Source organism: Scyliorhinus torazame, chromosome 6, assembly GCF_047496885.1.
Source record: "Scyliorhinus torazame isolate Kashiwa2021f chromosome 6, sScyTor2.1, whole genome shotgun sequence".
Classification (NCBI taxonomy): Eukaryota; Metazoa; Chordata; class Chondrichthyes; order Carcharhiniformes; family Scyliorhinidae; genus Scyliorhinus; species Scyliorhinus torazame.
Window position 1 is genome coordinate 95,797,843 of NC_092712.1, and position 23,470 is coordinate 95,821,312.

The following is a 23,470-nucleotide window of genomic DNA, read 5'->3' on the forward strand; positions in this document are numbered from 1 at the left end:
TTCAGTTTCCTCTACACATTTAGCTGATATAGACAGACAGAAGTTTGCAAATAACTAGAATTGCACCCTGCACGCCGCCTTTTTGATTACTGGCTATAGAAGAACAAAACTGCAATTTGTTAAATTTGACAAGTTTGACACAGCCTGGATTTTTTTTTCATTTAAAGATGTAAACATGCTGGTACAGCTTTCAAAATTTCATAGTTGATTACTGTTATTTTAGAAACCTTCAACTCTAATAAAGGCATCGCCTCCTAAGACCAGTGTTTTGCATATCCAAATTGGTTTCCTAAAGCAAAGATACAAAAACAAACAGAGACAGGCCAAAAATTTGACCTGAAGAGAGGAAAACAATCTCATCAAAAATAATTTATAAGGTTTAAATTTAGTGCAAATCTGACAAGATTAAAATAGAAGTGGAACATGCTTCGAAGTGTCAAACACTTTGCTAGGATCAATGCACACTTTGGCGTTGACGTTTTGCAATATCCATGAGGTCTCTACATTCAGATTATCATTTGCTGTGTTCAGTTATAAGGATTTAAATGTTGGAAATTTGAAATAAAAACAATGGGCACGATCTTCCCAAAAGGGAACAAAGTCCTATAGCGAGCACATTCAGCCGCTTGTTTCCCGGCACTCGCAATGCCAATAAACACATGCCAATTCAACGCTACTCGCGCCGAATAAGAGGCCTAAACAGGGAACATGTAGCCAAGGCTGCACATAGTCCCGTTTTTTACAACAGGGAGCTCTGCTCGCCGGAACTCCCCGTTGTAGCGAGAGATCGGGACGCCATTTTTTAAGTCCCCCGCCACCACCAAGACCCACACCCACGGTAGGCAATCCCAGCCCAATCACGTGTGTGCAAAAAAAAAAAGCCAGCTTGGCACCTTGGTAGTGCCAACCTGGCACCCTGGCAGTGCCCCTGCCAGCTGGCAATGCCACCTAGGACCTTTTCAGTGCCAGGGCACCGCCCTGCCCAAAGGGAATGCAGCTGGGCGACTCCAACCCCCTTGGAGACCTCCACGAGTGCCATTGCGTTTGGTCGCTGTTTGTGGGGAGCAGACCAAACGGCGCTTGCCCGAGGTCCCCGAGGCGAAGGATTGAATACAAAAAGCCTCAGATACCTTGGGAATCTGTAAATTAGAGTAAGGCTTACTGCCTCGTTCTAATATGCAGATTTGCCAAAAAGTGACATTGTGGGCACTTGACATTGCGTTGAATCTCGTGAAACGTTGCAAGCCAGGTAGATCCCGGAAGCGGGGTCTCCCAGCTTTCACCAGCCACACTGCGTCGCGGTGAGCTGCTTTTACGCGCAGCGTGACCGGTAGATCGTGCCCAATATGGCACAATTTCTACTCATCCAGCCTGTTTTCCAAATGGTCCCACTATAGGCCAGTATTCAGCCCAAGATGAGATTCCGATCACATGTCGCTGCCGTCAGTAAAATAGCCAAATTCCATTCAGTAATATTGCCTAACTCTGTTTCTATCTCAGCTCATCTTCTGCTAAATCCCTCACCATACTGTTGTTCCCTCTGGACTTGGTTAATCAATGCCTCCCATCTTCCATTCTCCACGAATGTTAACTTATCCAAAATTTTGGGTAGCACAGTGGCGCAGCGGTTAGCACTGTTGCCTATGGTGCTGAGGACCCGGGTTCGATCCCGGCCCTGGGTCACTGTCCGTGTGGAGTTTGCACATTCTCCCAGTGTCTGGGTAGGTTTCACCCCCACAACCCAAAGATGAGCATGGTAGGTGAATTGGCCACGCTAAATTGCCCCTTAATTGGAAAGAAAAATAATTGGGTGCTCTAAATTTTTTTTTACAACTTATCCAAAATTCTGTTGCTTGTTTCCTAAATCACGCCAACTGCCAGTGCTATACGTTACAGTGTTCTAGGATTTTGACTCAGTGATGATGAAAGAATGATGAAGTATTTCCTAGCCACAATGAATTGTAACTTGGAGGGGAATTTTCAGTGATTCTGTAACCACATGTTTTCTGCCTCATCTTTCTACGTGGTAGAGGTTTGGGAGGTGCTGTCAAAAGAACCAGGGAAAGTTGCTGCAGTACAGGGAGGAAGTGAATGTTTAAGCTGGTGAATGAAATGCCAATCAAGCAGGTTTTTTTCCCCAGATGCTGTTGAGCTTCTTGATGTTGTTGGAACTGCACTCAAGCAAGCAAGCTAGAGTTTTCAATGACACTGCTGATTTTGATGGTGTAGGATAATGCCATTAAACTGCACAGGCCCCTCATTAATAAATGTAAATCAGAATCTTATAAGATACATGGGAATGGAATGTTATCCTGCTCATATGTTAGCATGCCTGCCATGGTCACCTGCTAGTGAACCTACTATCAAGGCACACTACGGTAAATTACAAAAGCTTTCTTTACTGGAGTGTTCTTCTGCTGCCTCTGCTTCTCCAAGTTCACTTCCACTCCCCGGTCACAGACCTTTGGAATATCCCTTCCCAGATCTTCTGGAAGTCTCAGTCTGAGGCTGGAGGCTGACCATCAGACTATGTGATGTTCATGCTTCATTGCCAGCCAGCTGTCACCTTTTGCCAGAAGTGGGTTCCAGCAGTTTATGCTGACAGGCTTCCAACTCACAAACCTATTCAAGATTGCCATCAATCCTTCTCCCATTGGCCTTGAAAATCACCAAGTTACTACAGATCACATTCTCAGAGTTCTGGGTATTATCATTTCAATCTAGCAGTTGAGCCTGAACAAATGGATTGTGTGAAAATTGTACATATTGGTACGACCAGATGAGGAGGAGTCAAAGAATCGCCACATTTCTCGCTCCCAGTTTGATCGTAAGAGTTTTTTAATTTAAAGGTATGTACGTGCCAATTCTGTAAGTTTTTAACTGTTAATGTAAGCACTATCATAAAATGAGCAATCAGACAAGTTTTGTTGAGTTTTTTAAAAAAAGATGAGTTTTACTGTACTTGCACCAATCTGGATAAAATAATAAAATACCACCAACTGTCACAAACATACACACACTCAGAGGGCCCTCACACACAAATACAGATTACAGTGAGGAAGGATAAATTGATCAAATTAGAGTGCATGGGCTGGGTTTTACATGCCACCACCAAGCGGATGTGTTTTCAGTGGGGGGGCATGTAAAATAGATCAGATGGCTAGCCCACCTACCCGCCCACCCTTGCTAGTTGGGCAGGCACTGAAACAGGCAGCCCGCCTGTCATATGTAAATAAATAATTAAGGAACATTTAGGCTTGTTACTGAGCCTATTAACCTGAATAATACACTGCCGAAGCCATAACACGGTTTGAGTGAACAGACCAATTTTAATTTCCAGCATGCACAAAGATGCTTCGGAACAAGAACACCTCGCGAACCTAGAAGAGGTCTTGTGGAGATTTTCAAGAGCTGGGGCACACCTGATGAGGGAAAAAATTTTCAAGCAAACATAGCATATCCGGTAGATAGAAAGGATCTCCATCAAATAGAGGACAAGGTGAAGGCCATCAAGGAAGCACCGACTCGAGGAAACACCACAGAGTTAAAATATTTCCTGGCATCAGTAGATTATTATGGAAAATGTATCCCGAATTTGGCCTCCTTACTGACTCCTTTGCATACACTGCTGCTGAAGAAACAACCATTGTCTTGGGAAGAGCTACAGGTGGAGGCCTTCAACAAAGTTTGTAAGACCATGAAGGAGTCCACATCGAGTGATTCAAAGAAACTTTGTTCATTTACAATAGATCCCAACTGGGTCTGCCTTGCCGGTGCCAAACTAGCTAGCTTTATAACTATTCATTGTTTAGAGGTTCCCCGCCCCCTTAACGGATGAGCTCATATTCTGCAAGGTTCACAGGGAAGTTAATTGTTCCCACCCCACAAGACCCTTGCGGGTTACAACACAAAGTTAAACAAAAATTATTGTCATCCAACGTTTGGCCCATTTTGACCCCAAGAAGGAAGTCATCCTGTCTTGTGATGCTTCCCCTTATGGGGTTGGGGCAGAACTTTCACATCATTGAAAAGACAGAACGGAAAGGCCCATCGCCTATGCATCCAGGATGCTTTTGGATGCTGAGTGGAGGTATTCACAAATTGAGAAGGAGGGCTTGTGTTTGAGATAAAAAGATTTCACCAGTACATCTATTCTAGGCATTTCATCATAGAAACCAACCACGAGCCCTTATTGGGACTATTTAAAGAGGATAAGGCAATTCCCCCTATTTCCTCCACCCAGATACAGCATTGGGCCCTCTGACTCACAGCTTATGAATATCTTTTAGAGCAATGCCCGAGAACACGAATAGCTACGTCAATGCCTTGAGTCGCCTCCCATTGCCCACAAGCCAGATTCCTTTATCAGCATTGAAAGAGTATACTTTAAGAGTGTCTGCAAGGCAAATTAAGGCCTGCACGCAAAAAGATCCAACACTATCTAAATTGAAACACATGATCCTGAACGGTGAAGTCCGAGGAGAACCCTTATCTGACCAAGAAAGATAAACTCAGTGTTGAAAATGAAATGAAATGAAAATCGCTTATTGTCACAAGTAGGCTCAAATGAAGTTACTGTGAAAAGCCCCTAGTCGCCACATTCTGGCTCCTGTTCGAGGAGGCTGGTACGGGAATCGAACCGTGCTGCTGGCCTGCCTTGGTCTGCTTTAAAAGCCAGCGATTTAGCCCAGTGTGTTAAACAATATCATTTGTTTGTGGTCCCGAGTAGTTGTCCCTTGCCCAGGGCAATACCCAACATTAATGGGACTACACAATGGCAACCCTGGGGTATCGAATATGAAAATGCTCCCCAGGAGCTACAGCTGGTGGCCCAGCCATGACTCAGACATCATGGGCTGGATTCTCCCATTCTGGGACTTGTCCCCACGCCGGCATTTTACGCCAGAAAAACCGGCGCAAAACGGCCACCGATTCCCCGTTTTGTTGGGGGCTAGCAGGACGGCAACGAAGTGCACCCGGCTCTAGCTGCCGATATGTCCCGGAAAATTGCCGGGTCCGTGGCCACGCTTGCGCACGGCGGTGGCCGCTCACAGACCTGGCCCGAGAAATAGACCCCCCTTCGGCCGGTTCACGCACTCCGGACCACCCCCCCCAGTGCCCCCAGCCCCGAATAATGTCCGACTGTGGCAGCGCTGGACTGAGTCTGCAGCCACCACACCGAGTTCCCGATGGGTGAGACCATGAGAGACCTACGCCGTTGGGAACTCGGCTGGTCGAGGGCGGAGCATCGGGGCAGGCCTCTGGCAATGATCCGGGGCGGGCCTCAGGCAATGTCCAGAGGCCGTCGATGCGCCGCACGACGCACTCCGAAGAGTACACCACTTTGGAGGGGGGCGGAGCATCGTGAAAGTGGCACCGCCCCCAATTTGGTCGGAAACTTGGATTCTCCGGCCGGTCGGCGAACGCAATTTCGACGTCAGCGGCCGGAGAATCCAGCCCCACGTACTTGGTGAGATAATGCGACCTTTGCCAGGAGAATTAGAAACTCCCTCCTTCAGCCTCCCTACATCCATGGGAGTGGCCAGGCAGGCATGGGTGTGGGTGCATGTGGACTTTGCCGGGTCTTTTATGAGTTCCATGTTCTTGATCCTGGTGGATGCATACTACAAATAGTTAGAGCTGGGCATTGATTTCCAGTCATTATTTTTAGGCTGTTATTTTTTTAAAAGTCTAGTCTCAAAAGTTCAAGTCCAAGTTTTCAGCCAGCAGATTAAAAATCATTATTTGAAATAAGCACATCTTCGTGACAATATTAGACTTCTTGCAGGCCGGGGGATTTTTTGTATTATGGAACTCAAAATGAAGGATAAATAAAACACTGCAGCTGATGGCTGTGTTCACCTACAGTTTACACCAGCATGCTTCTGAATCATTATCAGCCTAAAACCTATACTGGTATAGACCTAGACAAAAACAGCCTTTATTCCACATCCAGAATTTGTGTGATTTATATTTTCAAAAGGGGGTCAGATTTTAGCTGACTTTGAGCCCAGCTGGCCATTAAAAAGGGCAAATGCATTTCAAATATGCGGTCAGATTACCAGTACTGTAGATTAAAGGCAGGATGTGTCAGACACCTTTCCTTGCTCTGTGATTAACAAAAGCAGTTTTGTCCCTTCTTTGATAGGCAACAGTAACAATAGAAATAGTTTAAACAAGACAAAACCTAGGACCTATTCTCCATACCCAACCTGCAACATTTCAGATGACAATTTTGCTTTTATAGCAGTAAAGTGCTGCCGAGCTGATTTCGCTTTTTTTTGTGTTACTATGGGAACTGAACATAGCCATTCGCAATAATTAGCTACTTTAAGATGTGAAAGCCAGCGTACAGTCAAATCCAAGTCTTCCTCACCTGCATTGTGACGGGCAACATATCCCAGTGCCCAAGCTGCTGCTTCCTTCACTCCTGGATCAAATTCTTCCAGGCAGATCACCAATGCATCCAGTGCCCCACAATCCACCACCGCTTGGGCTAGTTGGGGAGAGTGTTTGGCCACGGCTCTCAACACAAAGGCTGCAGCTTTCTTGTAGAAACGCTTAATAAAAATAAAAGTATTTGATAATGAGTTTATCCAAATAAAGCTTTGCAATGCCTAATTTTAGAAGCTTTCTCTCGGTTCTACATATGTTTTTTATTTTTTCATGGGATGATGACATCACTGGCAAGGCCAACTTTTGTTGCCCAGCCTTTGAACGAGTGGCTTACCATTTCAGAGGGCAGTTAGGAGCCACATAAAGGCCAGACCAGATGAGGAAAACATTTTCCTATCCCAAAGGACATTAGCGAACCAGATGGGTTTTTACAACAATTGATGAGTTTCATGGTTACTGAGATTAACTTTCAATTACAGATTTTATTTCCAGATTCCAACTGCTGTGGTGGGGTTTGAACCCATGTCCTAAAGGCATTAGACTGGGCCTCTGGATTATAGTCACATTATGTTACCACTATGCTATGTTCTCTCCTGTGTACCAGTGTACATGGCTTTTTCTAATATCTAAAAATATTGGGCGGGATTCTCCGTCTCGCCAGCTGGCCAATGGGGTTTCCCATTGTGGGTAGCCCCACGCCGTCGGGAATTCCCTGGGCTGCCGGCAAAATAGAGAATCCCTAAAATACCACGGGCTGGATTCTCCCATCCCGCCCACCGCATGAACGCCTCGGGCGAGCCACGTAGAATGGAAAAATCCATTGACCTTGAGCGGGATCCTCCAGTTACCGGGCGAACACGGCCAGCGAATCCCGCCCCACATCTCGACATCCATCATCTGAGAATCAGCAGGGTTGTGTTCCCCACTGACTCCATTAGGCCTGCTGTCATTTCACACTCAAATGAGCGTTGATTGGAAGCAGGTGGGACTTCTGTCCACACTTGGAAGAAGTCGCACCTTGGAGAGTTGTTCGCCATTCAGATTGGCCGACAACTTTCCATCCCATCCAGGCACCGAGTTGCAGTGGCAGGAAGAGTTATTGCAGCACCGTGCATGAGACCAAATCCAGGAACAACAGTGCTGGTAAGCACCAGGGGTCCTGGGGAGAGGAGGGTAGGGCATACCTGTAGAGGCCACGAGGGATCAATCTCACTATAGGCCAGTGGGCTGGGAGAGGCCTCTGGCCATGAGAGGTGGGCCCCAAGTCTGAAGGGGCCTTCCAATAGCCCCCTTCCTGCCTGAGATCAAGGGTGAGAATATTTTCTGTTTTTCACCCTGCAGGTGGTCGCCATTAAGTGGCCATTAAGAAGACACTTAAGGGCATTAATTGGAGTATGGGCAGGCTTTCCATCTGAAGTCCTGTCCGCCCCATTGTAAAATCGTGGGCAGGATCTCGGAGGGAACCCCGTCCATGCTATTTTATGTTCCCTCCAACAATTATTTTACCAAGTCTGCACATGGACAAACTGTTTGTATAATTACATCAAATTCATCCATCATTTCCACTTTGTTAAAGATTTAAATGTGAACATGACCAAGCGAAAGTTACATTGCAAAAGTTTGCATTGTAGCTAATAGATTATCTGCTGCTGCATAGGCATTGTGAATCTGCCAATGTGATAGCTCGAAAGAAAAGTTTTAAGAACAGGCTAATCATGACTGTTCTTTTCATTAAATTTGCTTTCCTTATGTAATACAACACAAACACCATTGTATGAAAAGATGAAGTAACCGGAGCTTTCAAGATGTGACCAGAAACTGCAATGAGCAGCACCAAAATGTGAATTACCATATTCATTACCTGGAAATTAAATTGAATAAACCCTGTAGATGATCAGTGGATTTTAATGTATGCTGATGTATCCTTTCCATTTTGAGAAAATTAATACAATTTTAAATTTAAAATATGCACCTGATATCAACAAGTGAAAAATTATCACTGTTTTGAAATATATGAAGATGGCAATTTAATAAGCTTTTTCTCTAAACAGGTTTGAAATAATGTGTCATCACAGTAATCATCAACTTTAAAGTCAGTAAGGTAGTTTTGCCCAAGGGACAAACAGATTGCTTGCATGTGCAGCTAAACTCTACATGAACTGGCTAATTAGCTTCCTTCACTTGCCCTCAGTCACTAAAGTATGATAGGCCTTTTGTGACCCCGCGCTAATCTGCTGGTGCCCTCAATGATCCCAGCTAACCACTGTCTCACAGCTGCCTGACAAACTAAAAGCCAATGTGCAAAGCCTCCTTGGCACAGGCAATTTATGCTGTTTTTAAATGGGATCCCTTCAGTAGGAGGAAAAAAATATACAAGACTAGTTCACAGTTGGAATACAAATCACCATGGCATATGCAATTACATTTTATTTTAATATATGCTTTCACTCCTGTACGTAATGAGAAACTGTAGAGGTCTACCTTTATGATTTTGCCAATATTATCTCTTTTTTGATCTCTGTTTAAAGGAAATATGAGGTCTTACATTTTGTTCCGCCAATGAATACACAAGCTGCGGAAGAATGTCTCCCTTAACAACAGCCTCAGCCAGATCATCATTGTAATTAGCTAGACGTCCCAGTGCCAAAGCTGCTGTCTGCTGAATGTTTGGAACCACATCCAGTAAGAGGGGCCTCAAAAGAGACATCACACCTACAAGAGAGAAAAAAGAATGATCTATTTTAGTTTTATTCCACAATACTGTGATTTCTTAGAAAGTGGTTCGCCGACCTTTTTATCAATTGTTTTCTGCTAGATAGCAGATAATGTGAAAAAGAAAAATTTTAAAGAAAGAAAAATATAAAAGAACCAAATTGACAACAACCAAAATCAATAGACATTAATTTATTTGTTCGTGTTACTTTAAAAAATACAAGAATGAGGATTTTAATCTTCCATGAGAGGAACCTTTTTGCCATATATTGGCAACAGCAGCAAACTTTCATTGACACAAAAATGAATAAGCAAAATACTGAAATCATCAACATCATTTATATATTATTTATTTTTAAATTAATCAGATCCTCACTGAATGCCTTAAAACGTCCTCCTTCAATTACAACAGAAGAGCCACTTCTCCAAAGAATGACTGATATGCTGATTTTTTTTTTTCCACCCACCACTGAGAAGTCACTTCTTGTCAAGCACATGTTCAGCAATATATAGAATCATAGAATTTACATTCGGCCCATTAAGTCTGTATCGGCCCTTGGAAAGCGCACCCCACTTAAGCCCACACTTCCAACCTATCCCCGTAACCCAGTAATCCAGTAATCCTACCTAACCTTTTTTTTTTGGACAGTAAGGGCAATTTAGCATGGCCAATCCAACTAACCTGCACATCTTTGGACTGTGGGAGGAAACTGGAGCACCCGGAGGAAACTCACGCAGACAGGGGGAAAACGTGCAGACTCCACACAGACATATGACCAAGAGCCAGCAATGTTTACATTATGTTAGAAAAACAAAGATAGTTTTAAGGGATTTGTAGTTGTATTGGGAAACATTGAAAATAAGGTATAGTTTTAAGTGCATTTAATTTAATGTTTCTGTACCTGGAAGAGTAAAACCCATAGTTAGATTAATGCTGGGCAAAGATGCTTGTATGTGGGCAGCACGGTGGCCTAGTGGTTAGCACCACTGCTTCACGGCGCTGAGGTCCCAGGTTTGAACCAGGCTCTGGGTCATTGCCCGCGTGGAGTTTGCACATTCTCCCCGTGCCTGCGTGGGTTTCGCCCCCACAACCCAAAACTGTGCTGAGTAGGTGAATTGGCTGATGCACGATCAATTAGACTCGAAGACGAGGTTATATCATAACTGAAGGCTTTAACAGACTAGATCTGTTCCCCAGCAGCTTCGGTACAGAATGAGGGCTGCTGGGACGGCATCTGTTCTTATACCCCGCCTGTCAGGGCGGAGCCACATACCAACATCCAATGGCAAGCTGCTAGGCTTACCCAAAGGTCTACTGCCTCTCGGGTGCCGCAATACCTGATACTACCACATTCACCCCCTGTTAAAAAAGAATCCGGCGGGGGTGGTGGCAGTGGTTGCAATTGCATTCACCATGGTATGATCAGATATGGAGGTACCGTGAGTATTTACAAGTGTGGCAGATGTATATAGTCAGTGTTCATGTACAGATACAGTTACAGTGTAGCAATCAGTCAGTCGGGTGGTCTGGTCGTCCTCCTGGAACGTCTGAGCCTCTGTGGTGGTTCTGGTGGATGTCCGTACGTCTGCGACTCCGGGAGCGTGGCTTCGTCGTCCATGGCAGCTTCGTCACCCCTAGGCGGCGCTGGTGGGGCAAATGGTGGACCCGAGAGGGGGTGCCTGTAGGGGGCGTCGGTGGGTGGGAAGGCCTAGGCAGGGGCAGCGGGAGGACTGAACCCCCAGTGAGGTGCTGTGGGGGGGGAGGGGGTGGGGGTTCGAGTGCGCGTGGGGTTCTGGCGGGCGCCAGGTCCCGGAGGGAGACTGTGTCTTGCCGGCCGTCAGGGAACGCCACATAAGCGTACTGGGGGTTAGCGTGCAACAGGTGGACCCTCTCGACCAACGGGTCCGACTTGTGCGCCCGCACGTGCTTCCGAAGCAGGATGGGTCCGGGTGTCGCTAGCCAGGTTAGGAGCGAGGTCCCGGAGGAGGACTTCCTGGGGAAGACAAGGAGAAGTTCATGAGGTGTCTGATTGGTGGTTGTACAGAGCAGCGACCGAATGGCGTGGAGGACCTCCGGGAGGACTTCCTGCCAGCGGGTGACTGGGAGATTCCTGGACCGTAGGGCCAGTAGGACGGTCTTCCAGACCGTTCCGTTCTCCCTCTCTACCTGCCCATTTCCCCGGGGGCTGTAACTGGTCGTCCTGTTGAGGCGATGCCCTTGCTGAGCAGGAATTGACACAGTTCGTCGCTCATAAAGGAGGACCCCCTATCACTGTGTATGTACACGGGGAAACCGAACAGTGTAAAGATACCCTGAAAGGCCTTGATGACAGTGGTAGTGGTCATGTGGGGGCAAGGGATGGCGAACGGGAACCGGGAGTACTCGTCAATCACGTTCATGAAATACGTGTTGCGGTCGGTGGAGGGGAGGGGGCCTTTGAAGTCCATACTGAGGCGTTCAAAGGGACGGGAAGCCTTTATCAGGTGCGCCCTCTCTGGCCGGGAGAAGTGCGGTTTGCACTCCGCGCAGATTTGGCAGTCCCTGGTGACTGTTCTGACCTCCTCGATGGAGTAGGGCAGGTTGCGGGCCTTAATAAAGTGAAAAAAGCGAGTGACCCCCGGGTGGCAGAGGTCCTCGTGGAGGGCTCAGAGGCGATCCACCTGTGCGGTGGCACACCTGCCGCGGGACAGGGCATTGGGAGGCTCGTTTAGCTTCCCAGGACGGTACAAGATCTCGTAGTTGTAGGTGGAGAGTTCTATCCTCCACCGCAAGATCTTGTCGTTCTTAATCTTGCCCCGCTGTGCATTATCAAACATGAACGCTACTGACCGTTGGTCAGTGAGGAGAGTGAATCTCCTGCTGCCCAGATAATGCCTCCAGTGTCGCACGGCTTCTACTATGGCTTGGGCCTCCTTTTCGACTGAGGAGTGGCGGATTTCGGAAGCATGGAGGGTACGGGAGAAGAAGGCCACGGGTCTGCCTGCTTGGTTGAGGGTGGCGGCCAGAGCTACGTCAGACGCATCGCTCTCGACCTGGAAGTGGAGGGACTCGTCGATGGCGCGCATCGTGGCCTTTGCAATGTCTGCTTTGATGCGGCAGGTGGCCTGGCGGGCCTCCATCGAAAGAGGGAAGGTTGTGGACTGGATCAGGGGTCTGGCTTTGTCTGCGTAGTTGGGGACCCACTGGGCATAATAACTGAAAAACCCGAGGCAGCACTTCAGGGCCTTGGGGCAGTGAGGGAGGGGGAACTCCATAAGGGGGCGAATGCGTTCAGGGTCGGGGCCTATAACTCCATTTCACACTACGTAGCCGAGGATGGCTAGGCGGTCGGTGCTAAAGATGCATTTATCCTTATTGTACGTTAAACTAAGGATTTTCGCGGTCTGGAGAAATTTTCGGAGGTTGGTGTCGTGGTCCTGTTGGTCATGGCCGCAGATGGTGACGTTATCAAGATACGGGAACGTTGCACGTAAGCCGTACCAGTCAACCATTTGGTCCATCTCGCGATGGAAGAGAAGACCTTATATTGTGCGATCCGGTTCACCAGGTCGGATATGCGGGGGAGAGGATACGCATCCAGTTGCGTAAACCTGTTGATGGTCTGACTGTAGTCAATGACAATCCTATGCTTCTCCCCGGTCTTTACCACCACTACTTGAGCTCTCCAGGGACTGTTGCTAGCTTCAATGACCCCTTCCCTCAGTAGCCTTTTGACCTCTGACCTGATGAAGGTCCGGTCCTGGGCACTGTACCGTCTGCTCCTGGTGGCGATGGGTTTGCAATCCGGGGTGAGGTTCGCAAACAGGGAAGGCGGGTCGACCTTAAGGGTCGCGAGGCCGCAGACAGTAAGGGGGGCTATAGGGCCACCGAATTTAAAAGTGAGGCTTTGCAAGTTACATTGGAAGTCTAACCCCAGGAGTGTGGCCGCACAGAGGTGCGGCAGGACATAAAGGCGGAAATTGTTGAATTTCCTGCCTTGGACAGTGAGGTTTGCTAGGCAAAACCCCTTTATCTCCACCGAGTGTGACCCGGAGGCCAGGGAGATTCTTTGGTTTACAGGGTGGGGAACAAGTGAACAGCGCTTTACCGTGTCGGGGTGTATAAAGCTCTCGGTGTTCACAGAGTCGATCAGGCAAGACGTCTCGTGGCCGTTGATGAAGATCGTCGCCGTTGCTGTTGCGAGTGTCCGTGGTCGATTCTGGTCCAGCGTCACCGAGGCCAGATGGAGCAGTTGTGGGTTGCGATCGGGCTGCATGTAGGCGGCTGTGCTGGGGGCCTGGGGCCCCATCCAAGATGGCATCTCCCATGAATCGCACATGGAGGTCGGTGATGTACAAAATGGCGGAGGGGATGGACAAAATGGCGGCACCCATCCGTCCAGCGTGGTGTCCGAGGGGCAAGATGGCTGCGGCCGTGGGTCTGGCGTGGTCCGCGGAGAGGGGGGTGGCAGTGATTGCTGGCCGCCTGGGGCCCGAAGGGAAGGTTGCCGCGGCGGTCCGGAGTCGTTGGAGACCGCGGCCACGGCTCGTGCTTGGCAGACCCCCACAAAATGGCACTTCTTGCCGCACCCTTTGCAGGTGGAGGTGCGGGCTGGGCAGCGCTGGTGGGGGTGTTTCGCCTGCGCGCAGAAGAAGCAACGGGGCCCAACGGAGCTAGTGGGCCGTCTAACAGCGCAGGCCTGCGAGGACACGGGGAAGGTCAGTGGGGCTGCCGCTGCGGGATGCCACGCAGCCCAGGGGGCCACCGCGCGGTCGGGCGCATAGGACTGCGCGTTTTGGGAGGCCACATCCATGGACCCTGCCAGGGCCCGTGCCTCTCTCAGTCCCAGGGTGTCCTTTTCTAAAAGTGTCGGATCTCTGAAGAGCTCATACCTGCTACGAAGGCATCCCGGATCAGAAGTTCCATGTGCTCGCTGCCCGAAACTGGCGGGCAGCCACAGTTTCTGCCTAGCACTAGTAGCGCACGGTAGAAGTCCTCCAGCAATTCCCCTGGGCTTTGCCGTCTAGTTGAAAGCAGGTGACGTGCGTAGACCTGGGTTACAGGGCGTATATAATGTCCCTTTAACAGTTCGATCGCATCATCATAGTCCTCCGCCTCCTCGATGAGGGAGAAGATTCCAGCGCTTACTCTCGAGTGCAAAAGATGCAGTTTCTGTTCTCCTGAGGGGGTGCCTCCGGCCGTATCGAGGTAGCCTTTAAAGCACGCCAGCCAGTGCTTAAAAATCGCAGCCGAGTTCTCCGCATGGGGGCTGAGTTGTAGACACTCCGGCTTGATTCGGAGATCCATTCTTTCAGCTCAAGAGTAGTCTATTAAATTGATGCACGATCAATTAGACTCGAAGACAAGGTTATATCATAACTGAAGGCTTTAATAGACTAGATCTGTTCCCCAGCAGCTTCGGTACAGAATGAGGGCTGCTGGGACGGCATCTGTTCTTATACCCCGCCTGTCAGGGCGGAGCCACATACCAACATCTAATGGCAAGCTGCTAGGCTTACCCAATGGTCTACAGCCTCTCGGGTACCGCAATACCTGATACTACCACATTGGCCACACCAATTGCCCCTTAATTGAAAAAAATAATTGGGTAATCTAACTTTAAAAAAAAAGATGCTTGTATGTGTAGGGGATGGTTCAGTTTGAACTGTGATTCTATTGAGCTGAGAGAAACTACAGTGTGAAGAACAAATAGGCCAGCAGCGTATGTGGGCACTACTTAGCAACTGAGACCTTGTAAGGTAGAGAAGCTTTCAAGTTTAATTTAGCTAATTTTATTGAAGTTGGAGAAAGGTGGTGAGTGAGAAGGCAGCTCTCACAGCTCTGGTAAAAGCAGGTAGTTTCAAGGCTAGAGAGATCATCTCTCTCTCAGCTTTGCTAGAAGAAAAGCCGTACCATGGAGTAATGGTTAAGAAAACAAGCGCAGAGATCTGAAGAGCAGCTGGTTAAGGAAGTTACAGAAATGAAGAGAGGTTTCTGAGAAGTTTGAGGTTAAAGTTACTGGAACAGAGAACTATTCAGTAAAGACAGATTGAGCTGAGAAGAAGACTGGGAAACCAGAAACATATCTGAAGTGATTTCCAGGTTTGTGAGATTTTACTAAAACCTGAGGAACGCGAGTTGAAATAACTATAGAAATCAGTGGCTGGATCTCAGAGTTTGTGTAATAGCAGTTAAGACAAAATAAACGTGAAAAGAGAAGTGGAAAACCTGGTACTGTGTTCCCGGTTAAAAGTGGAATGGAAGCTTTGGCTGACAGTATAGTTGGAAAACCTGGAATGGATTCATAATGCAAAGTGCTGATGGAAAGCATTGTTCTGAAACAAAATATTAAAGCATGTTTTTTTTTCGGGAGTGGAGTTTGAAAACTCTCACGTGACAATCATCTGGAGGGGGCGGATTCAGAGGAGAAATCCACAGTCGATCACTTAGGTTCAGAGTGGAGAACGTATTTGAACACAGCCATCTTGTGTGTTGAAAGGGGTGTTGTGCAACTGAGACCGTTGTAATTTAAGATATACTTTATAATCCATGTAAATCTTAAATTCTCTGTGTATTGGTTAAACTAAGAGGGGAGTAAAGGAGTATTGTATCATCGTCAAATTCTCTCGTGTTTAATAAATGTTTTTCTTGTTGTAAAACTAATTAGTTGTCCTGTGACTCTGTTCCTCCACATTTTTTAAAAAAGTTAGTCTTTTGAGCCAGGGTTCAATTCTGGGGTCTCCCCGTCCAATTATAACATCAACTGGGATTGTAACAATTATTTAAACTATCATCAAAATGAATAAAATTTTGACAAAAAGGAATTTGGTGTTCTACTGTTATAGCTATAAAGCTAACAATCTGTTTATTTGGTACATTTTAGCCTTTGGAAAACTGGATGAGTCTTTATCGATTGGAAAATAGCTATAAAAATATATATTATCATAAAAGATGTGTCATAACAACAATTGCAACATCACACTTGTGAATACGGGCACGATCATCAGGCCTCGTTATGCTCTCGCTCAAGTGAAGAGGCCGGTGAATTGCGGGAGAGGCCAAAAAAAAGATCCGCGCCAGGCGCCAAACAGTTTGCGATGCAACCGGCCCGCTCCTGTAGGCGAAATAGGTATCTCGCCGTGGCGTGGCGAGAAACCAATTACCATGTTTGAGGAGCTATTCGTCATGGGGGGGGTGTTGCAGTTCCGATGCCTCGACCACTCCGATGGTATACTCCAGTACACCACCCGGAAAGTCACCTGCTTTGTGGTAGTCTGCTATGTCCTCCACAACCTTGCACAGCAGCGGGGTGACAAGCTGGAGGTTGGTGGCGAGGAACATGTGGCCACCTCCTAGGAGAAGGAGGAGGACGACGAGGATGATGATGAGGAGGCGCGAGGCCAGCAGGGGCTGGAGGACGAGGCCGGGGGCGAACCTGACATCCAGCCGGAGGCTGCAAGACAGGTGCCTGCAGTGAGGGTCCGGCATCCCAGAGGGCCAGGGTGGCCCTCATATTTGCCCCCTTCACTTAGGACATGGCCTGGTCTGTCATCACAACCTTATCCACTCACCATCCCCATTTCCCACCCTCCCAGGGTATGTGTCACATCACTGCAGGGTGCTGGGATTGTGTCTGCACTGCCCCGCGGGTCACTGTCGAGGGCAGGGGGGTGATGATAACCCGCACTACTCACTCGTGCTGCCCGGTGTAGGTCGTTGACCTTTTTCAGGGCCTGGTTTAGCACAGTGGACTAAACAGCTGGCTTATAATGCAGAACAATGCACAGCAATGCCAGCAGCGCGGGTTTAATTCCCGTACCGGCCTCCCCGAACAGGCGCCTGAATGTGGCAACTATGGGCTTTTCACAGTAACTTCATTAAAGCCTACTTGTGACAATAAGCGATTATTATTATCACGGGCTGGTTTAGCACAGGGTTAAATAGCTGGCTTTTAAAGCTGACCAATGCAGGCCAGCAGCGCGGGTTCAATTCTCATACCAGCCTCCCCGAACGGGTGCCGGAACGTGGCGACTAGGGGCTTTTCACAATAACTTCATTTGAAGTCTACTTGTGATAATAAGAGATTTTCATTTCATTTCATTCCAGTCCTCCTGGTCACACACCCCGAGCTTATTGCTGCCGCCACCTCGTCCCAGGCTGCACTGGCAGCCTTGTGGCTCACCCTCCGGGACCCCCGGGGGAACAGGATATCCCTCCTGGCCTCCACCGCATCCAGGAGCATCCCCAGGTCAGCGTCCCCTAATTTGGGGCTGGTCTCCGTGGCACCATTGTTGCGAGCTGGCTGGGGTTGGCTGAGCAATTGCAGCTTCAGTGCTGCTCGACCTTGTTAGCGGGGGGCTGGCGAGCACGGTCCCGCAAATCAGCTGGTGAGCCGCCATTTGCAGCGAGAAGCCCATGAGGCCTCATTAAGTGGATCAATTAACCTTGAATTGCATATCCGGCCTCGCTGGGCAGAGCGCCGGGAAGCTCACGGCAATTCCCACTCGCTATCTCACTTCGAACCTTTTCTGGAGAATCACGCCCTACGTTTCAAAACCACTTAATTTGCTGTAAAATTCTCCAGTTGTGAGTGAACAGCACATGCTAGATTTCACCTCATTGGTACATTAGTGGAAAATAATAAAATTAACATTATCAAATTGCATTGTACATAAGGTAGGTGGTGAAAATGAAATTGGAAGTATTATTGGGATGATTCGCGAATTTTGGATTATGTTGCAAAGTCTTAAATTTGGCATCCCCTGAAGTGCCAAATATCACAACATAGCTTTAAGAAAGAACATGTGGACTGAAATTATATAGCTCGGACACATTTGGGCACCAGCAAGTCTAGCTTAAAAGCAAATAGAAGCTAAAGCAACAAATTTTATTGGCTAGAAGATTGGTCAGAGGACAGGCTCTATAACTAAGTGGTACAATTTATGGTTGGATTGTTGTGGGGAAGCTATGAGTGGTCTTGCCATTGGTCAAGTATTGGAAATATTCAAGGGGGGCAGTCTATGAGTACGGGGAGAAAGCAAATAGAATGCTGGCACACCAACTGCGAAAGAGGGAGGCGGCCAGGGAAATCGGGGGAGTAAAGAATAAGGAGGGTAACATGGTCTTGGATCCAGGGGGGGTGAACGGAGTCTTTAAGGAGTTCTATAGTAAACTATACGAGTTGGAGCCCCTGACGGAAGCCAAATTGCTAGCTAAGATTCTGGCCACAAGAATTGAGGATTGCGTCCCAGGGGTGATAGAGGAAGACCAGACTGGGTTTGTTAAAGGCAGACAACTCAATACCAATGTCCGGAGACATTTGAATATTATGATGCCCTCAGAGGGAGGGGAGGCGGAGGTGGTAACAGCGATGGACGCAGAGAAAGCCTTTGACCAGGTGGAGTGGGAGAACCTGTGGGAAACGCTGGGGAGGTTCGGGTTTGGTGAGGGCTTTATTTGCTGGGTGAAATTGCTGTACCAGGCGCCTGTAGCAAGTGTATGTACAAACCGGCTGAGGTAGGGGTACTTCATGCTTCACCGGGGTACGAGGCAGGGGTGTCCCCTCTCACCGTTACTATTTGCCCTAGCTATAGAACCGCTAGCTATGGTGCTGGGAACCTCGAGGAACTGACGGGGACTGGTTCGGGGGGGGGGGGGGGGGGGGGGGGGGGTGGAACATCAGGTCTCACTATACGCGGATGATATGCTCCTGTACATTTCGGACCCTGTGTAAGGGATGGGGGAGGTTCTGCGGATCCTGAGGGATTTTGGTAGTTTTTCAGGGTACAAACTGAACATGGGAAAGAGCGAGTTGTTTGTGATCCAGGCCAAGGGGCAGGAGGAGAGACTGAAAGAGCTGCCGCTCAGGATGGTAGAGAAAAGTTTTCGTTACCTGGGTATACAGGTGGCCAGGAAATAGGATGCCCTACACAGGCTCAACCTGACCCGGTTGGTGGGGCAAATGGAAGGTGACTTTAAAAGGTGGGACATGCTCCCGCTGTCACTGGCAGGGAGGGTGCAGACCGTGAAAATGACTGTCCTCCCCTGATTTTTGATTTTTGTTCGTCTTTCAGTGCCTCCCCATCTTCATCCCCAAGGCCTTTTTTAAGCGGGTGAGTAGGATCATTACGGGCTTTGTGTGGGCGAATAAGACCCCGCGAGTAAGGAGATCGCTGTTGGAGCGCAGTCGGGGGGGGGGCTGCCAAATTTTCGCAACTACTACTGGCGGCCAATATAATTATGATTAGGAAGTGGGCGATGGGGGAAGGCGGCGTGGGAGCAGCTGGAGGCAGCGTCACGTAAAGGTACTAGTCTGGGAGCTTTGAGGAGCTCCTTTGCCGTTCTCGCTGACCTGTTACTCCACAAGTCCGGTGGTGGTGGCGACACTGCGGATCTGGGAGCAGTGGAGGAGGTACAAGAAGGTGGAGGGAGCATTGGTCTGGACCCCGATATGTAACAACAACAGGTTTGTCCAGGTAGGATGGATGGTGGGTTCCAGAGCTGGCAGAGGGCAGGCATCAGAAGGATGGGCGATCTGTTCATCAACGCCAGTTTGAAGGCGCTAGAGGACAAATTTAATCTGCTGCCAGGAAACGCCTTTAAATATCTGCAAGTACGAGCCATCCTGAAAAAACAGGTAGTGGCCTTTCCGACGCTGCCACCACTGAGGATACAGGACAGGGTAGTCTCCGGCACCTGGGTGGGGGAGGGGAAGGTGTCGGAACTACAGGAGGTAGAGGAAACCCCGGTGGAGGAGCTCAAGGGCAAGTGGGAGGAGGAGCTAGGTGAGGAGTTGGAAGCGGGTCTGTGGGAAGGGGTCCTGGGCAGGGTTAATTCCTCATCATGTGCCAGGCTCAGTCTAATTCAATTTAAGGTGGTCCACCGGGCACACATGACGGCAGCGAGAATGAGCAAGTTTTTTTGGGTAGAAGACAGTTGTATGAGGTGCAAGGGCGGCCCTGCAAACCATGTCCACATGTTTTGGGCATGCCCAGAGCTTAGAGAGTTCTGGTAAGGGTTCGCGAGGGCAATGTCCAAGGTGCTTAATACACGGGTGGTGCCGAGTCCAGAGATAGCAATCTTTGGAGTGTCAGAAGACCCGGGAGTTCAGGGGGCCAAAGAGGCCAACGTCTCCCTAGTAGCCTGGAGACGGACTTTATTAACGTGGAGGGACTCGAAGCCCCCGAGTGTAGAGACTCGGGTTAACGACATGGCTGGGTTTCTCAGCGTCGAGAAAATAAAGTTTGCCTTAAGAGGGTCTACGCTAGGGTTCTCTCAGAGGTGGCAGCCGTTCGTCGACTTTCTCGGGGAAAATTTAAATGTCAGCAGCAATCCATAGGGCGGGGGTGGGAGGTGACGGGGGGGGGGGGGGGTGAGTGCTTCATTGGGGTGGTGTGGGAAGACTGAGTTGCGTGGGGTAATGTCTATTTAATTGTTATTGTATATTCTCTTTTTGCACTATGTTAATGTTCACTCCAGTTTGTTTTGTTATTATTGTTACTACTGTTTTATTATGAAAAATTCTGCAAAACCTTAATAAAAATACTTTTTTAAAAAGTATTGGAAATATTGGGGTTAGAAATTGTTAGTTGTGTTGTTCAAGTGCACATAGTTGGGTTAAATGTTTCAAAACTACCTGTAAAAAGGCAAAAATGGTGCAGCATTGAGGACTTTGCATATGTCAAGGGCTAGCAGGGCACGTCCTGAAGGACATTAGTCAAGAAAGATAGTTCGGAGTAGGACACTTGCTAGGAGGTTAGTATTTGCGTAGGACAGTGCCAGTCGACAGGTTTTTAAAATTTGTTCTTGGGATGTGGCTGGACCAGCATTTATTGCCCATCCCTAATTGCCCTTGAGGGGGACAGTTAAGAGTCAACCACATTGCTGTAGGTCTGGAGTCACATGTAGGCCAGACCAGGTAAGGACAGAAGATTTCCTTCCCTAAAGGACATTCGTGAAGCAGATGGGTTTTTACAATCAACAATGGTTTCATGGTCATTAGACTGTTAATTCCACATTTACTGAATTCAAATGTCACCATCCGCAGTGAACCTGGGTCCCCAGTGAACCTGGGTCCCCAGAGCATTCCTCTGGGTCTCTGGCTTACTAGTCCAGTGACAATACCACTACGCCACTGTCTCCCCATATTTGTCACCGGGCTGAGTGGTTGCCATTTGAAGACAGTATTACGCTCAGTTAGTGACAAAAGTAATACTAATGGGTTGATGTAATCACAGTATTAGGGATCAGCGGAACCAGATTTGGCAGGATTTCCAGGGTTGAAGAAATTGCCTTAAGAGAGAGAACATTCATCAGGCAGCTGTGAAGTGTGCTGCTTCAGCAGTTAAGGCAGACTGGGAAATTGTGGGTTGAAAAAAGATCCACTAGAGTTGTAGTCTTAAAGCTGCAAAGAGAGTTTGTATAAATGTTAGAGTTAAGTTGGCGAAGCAAAAATCTCGAAGGATGTAATGCGTAAAGAGACCAGGTTCAAGGGACGATGAAAAGACTCCTGATATCCAAGGATCCACAGGAAAGACAGACGAACACTCACTGAACTTGTGCATCATGCCATGCTTTAACTAATGAAATGTCAAAGCGGTGATTCTCCAGCCCTGCTCACAGAGGCGCAAATCGCGTTATGGTCGGAGACGATAGGGCCATAACGTGATTTGCAGCAGTGAGAACCCATTTTCAGTTTCTCCTCAGCCCCCTCAATAAGCGTGAACCAGATTAGCATATTTAAATTTTAATTTCATTATACAGAATATGACAGTTTAAAACAGCGAGGAGAGCGTGAGTGTCACCGTTTAAAAGAGGGAGAGGAGAGCCGGGAGTTTCAGTGTTTAAAACAGTGAGAGGAGAGCCGGGAGTTTCACAGTTTAAAACAGCGAGAGGAGAGCCGGGAGTTTCAGTGTTTAAAACAGCGAGAGGAGAACCGGGAGTTTCACAGTTTAAAACAGCGAGAGGAGAGCCGGGAGTTTCAGTGTTTAAAACAGCGAGAGGAGAACCGGGAGTTTCACAGTTTAAAACAGCGAGAGGAGAACCGGGAGTTTCACAGTTTAAAACAGTGAGAGGAGAGCCGGGTGTCTCACAGTTTAAAACAGCGAGAGGAGAGCCGGGAGTTTCACAGTTTAAAACAGCGAGAGGAGAGCCGAGAGTTTCACAGTTTAAAACAGCGAGAGGAGAGCCGGGAGTTTCAGTGTTTAAAACAGCGAGAGGAGAGCCGGGAGTTTCACAGTTTAAAACAGCGAGAGGAGAGCCGGGAGTTTCAGTGTTTAAAACAGCGAGAGGAGAACCGGGAGTTTCACAGTTTAAAACAGCGAGAGGAGAGCCGGGAGTTTCAGTGTTTAAAACAGGGAGAGGAGAACCGGGAGTTTCACAGTTTAAAACAGCGAGAGGAGAGCCGGGAGTTTCAGTGTTTAAAACAGCGAGAGGAGAACCGGGAGTTTCACAGTTTAAAACAGCGAGAGGAGAACCGGGAGTTTCACAGTTTAAAACAGCGAGAGGAGAGCCGGGAGTTTCAGTGTTTAAAACAGCGAGAGGAGAACCGGGAGTTTCACAGTTTAAAACAGTGAGAGGAGAACCGGGTGTCTCACAGTTTAAAACAGCGAGAGGAGAGCCGGGAGTTTCACAGTTTAAAACAGCGAGAGGAGAGCCGAGAGTTTCACAGTTTAAAACAGCGAGAGGAGAGCCGGGAGTTTCAGTGTTTAAAACAGCGAGAGGAGAACCGGGAGTTTCACAGTTTAAAACAGCGAGAGGAGAGCCGGGAGTTTCACAGTTTAAAACAGCGAGAGGAGAGCCGGGAGTTTCACAGTTTAAAACAGCGAGAGGAGAGCCGAGAGTTTCACAGTTTAAAACAGAGAGAGGAGAGCCGGGAGTTTCAGTGTTTAAAACAGCGAGAGGAGAGCCGGGAGTTTCACAGTTTAAAACAGCGAGAGGAGAGCCGGGAGTTTCAGTGTTTAAAACAGCGAGAGGAGAACCGGGAGTTTCACAGTTTAAAACAGCGAGAGGAGAGCCGGGAGTTTCAGTGTTTAAAACAGCGAGAGGAGAACCGGGAGTTTCACAGTTTAAAACAGTGAGAGGAGAGCCGGGAGTTTCAGTGTTTAAAACAGGGAGAGGAGAGCCAGGAGTTTCAGTGTTTAAAACAGTGAGAGAAGACCTGGGGGTTTAGTGTTTGAAACAGTGAGAGGAGAAAAAAAGGACTGAGTGCGGAGCTCAGTCTCAGTTCGGGCAGGAGCGGAGAGCAGCTGAGTTTCATAAACACCGAGGTCGCATTCCTGTTCTCATTAACCTTGCTTTCACAGTGAAGCAGTCGTGAGGTTAAAAAGTTGTTTTTTAAAGGTAGTGATTAACTGAGAAACAACAGTACTGGACCAAGCTCGA

General features: G+C 48.2%; 1 protein-coding gene across 2 annotated transcripts in view; it reads right to left on the reverse strand.

Moving 5' to 3' along the window:
* spag6 (sperm associated antigen 6) overlaps nucleotides 1-23,470 on the reverse strand; it is a 430,527-nt gene that overhangs the window by 235,558 nt on the left and 171,499 nt on the right. For both annotated transcript variants that reach the window (XM_072508503.1, XM_072508502.1), the window contains exons 3-4: nucleotides 8,942-9,108; nucleotides 6,377-6,560 (exon numbers count right to left, since the gene is read on the reverse strand). In XM_072508503.1, the coding sequence (XP_072364604.1) occupies nucleotides 6,377-6,560; nucleotides 8,942-9,103 (346 nt within the window). In that variant the 5' untranslated portion in view covers nucleotides 9,104-9,108. The remainder of the gene's footprint in view (nucleotides 1-6,376; nucleotides 6,561-8,941; nucleotides 9,109-23,470) is intronic.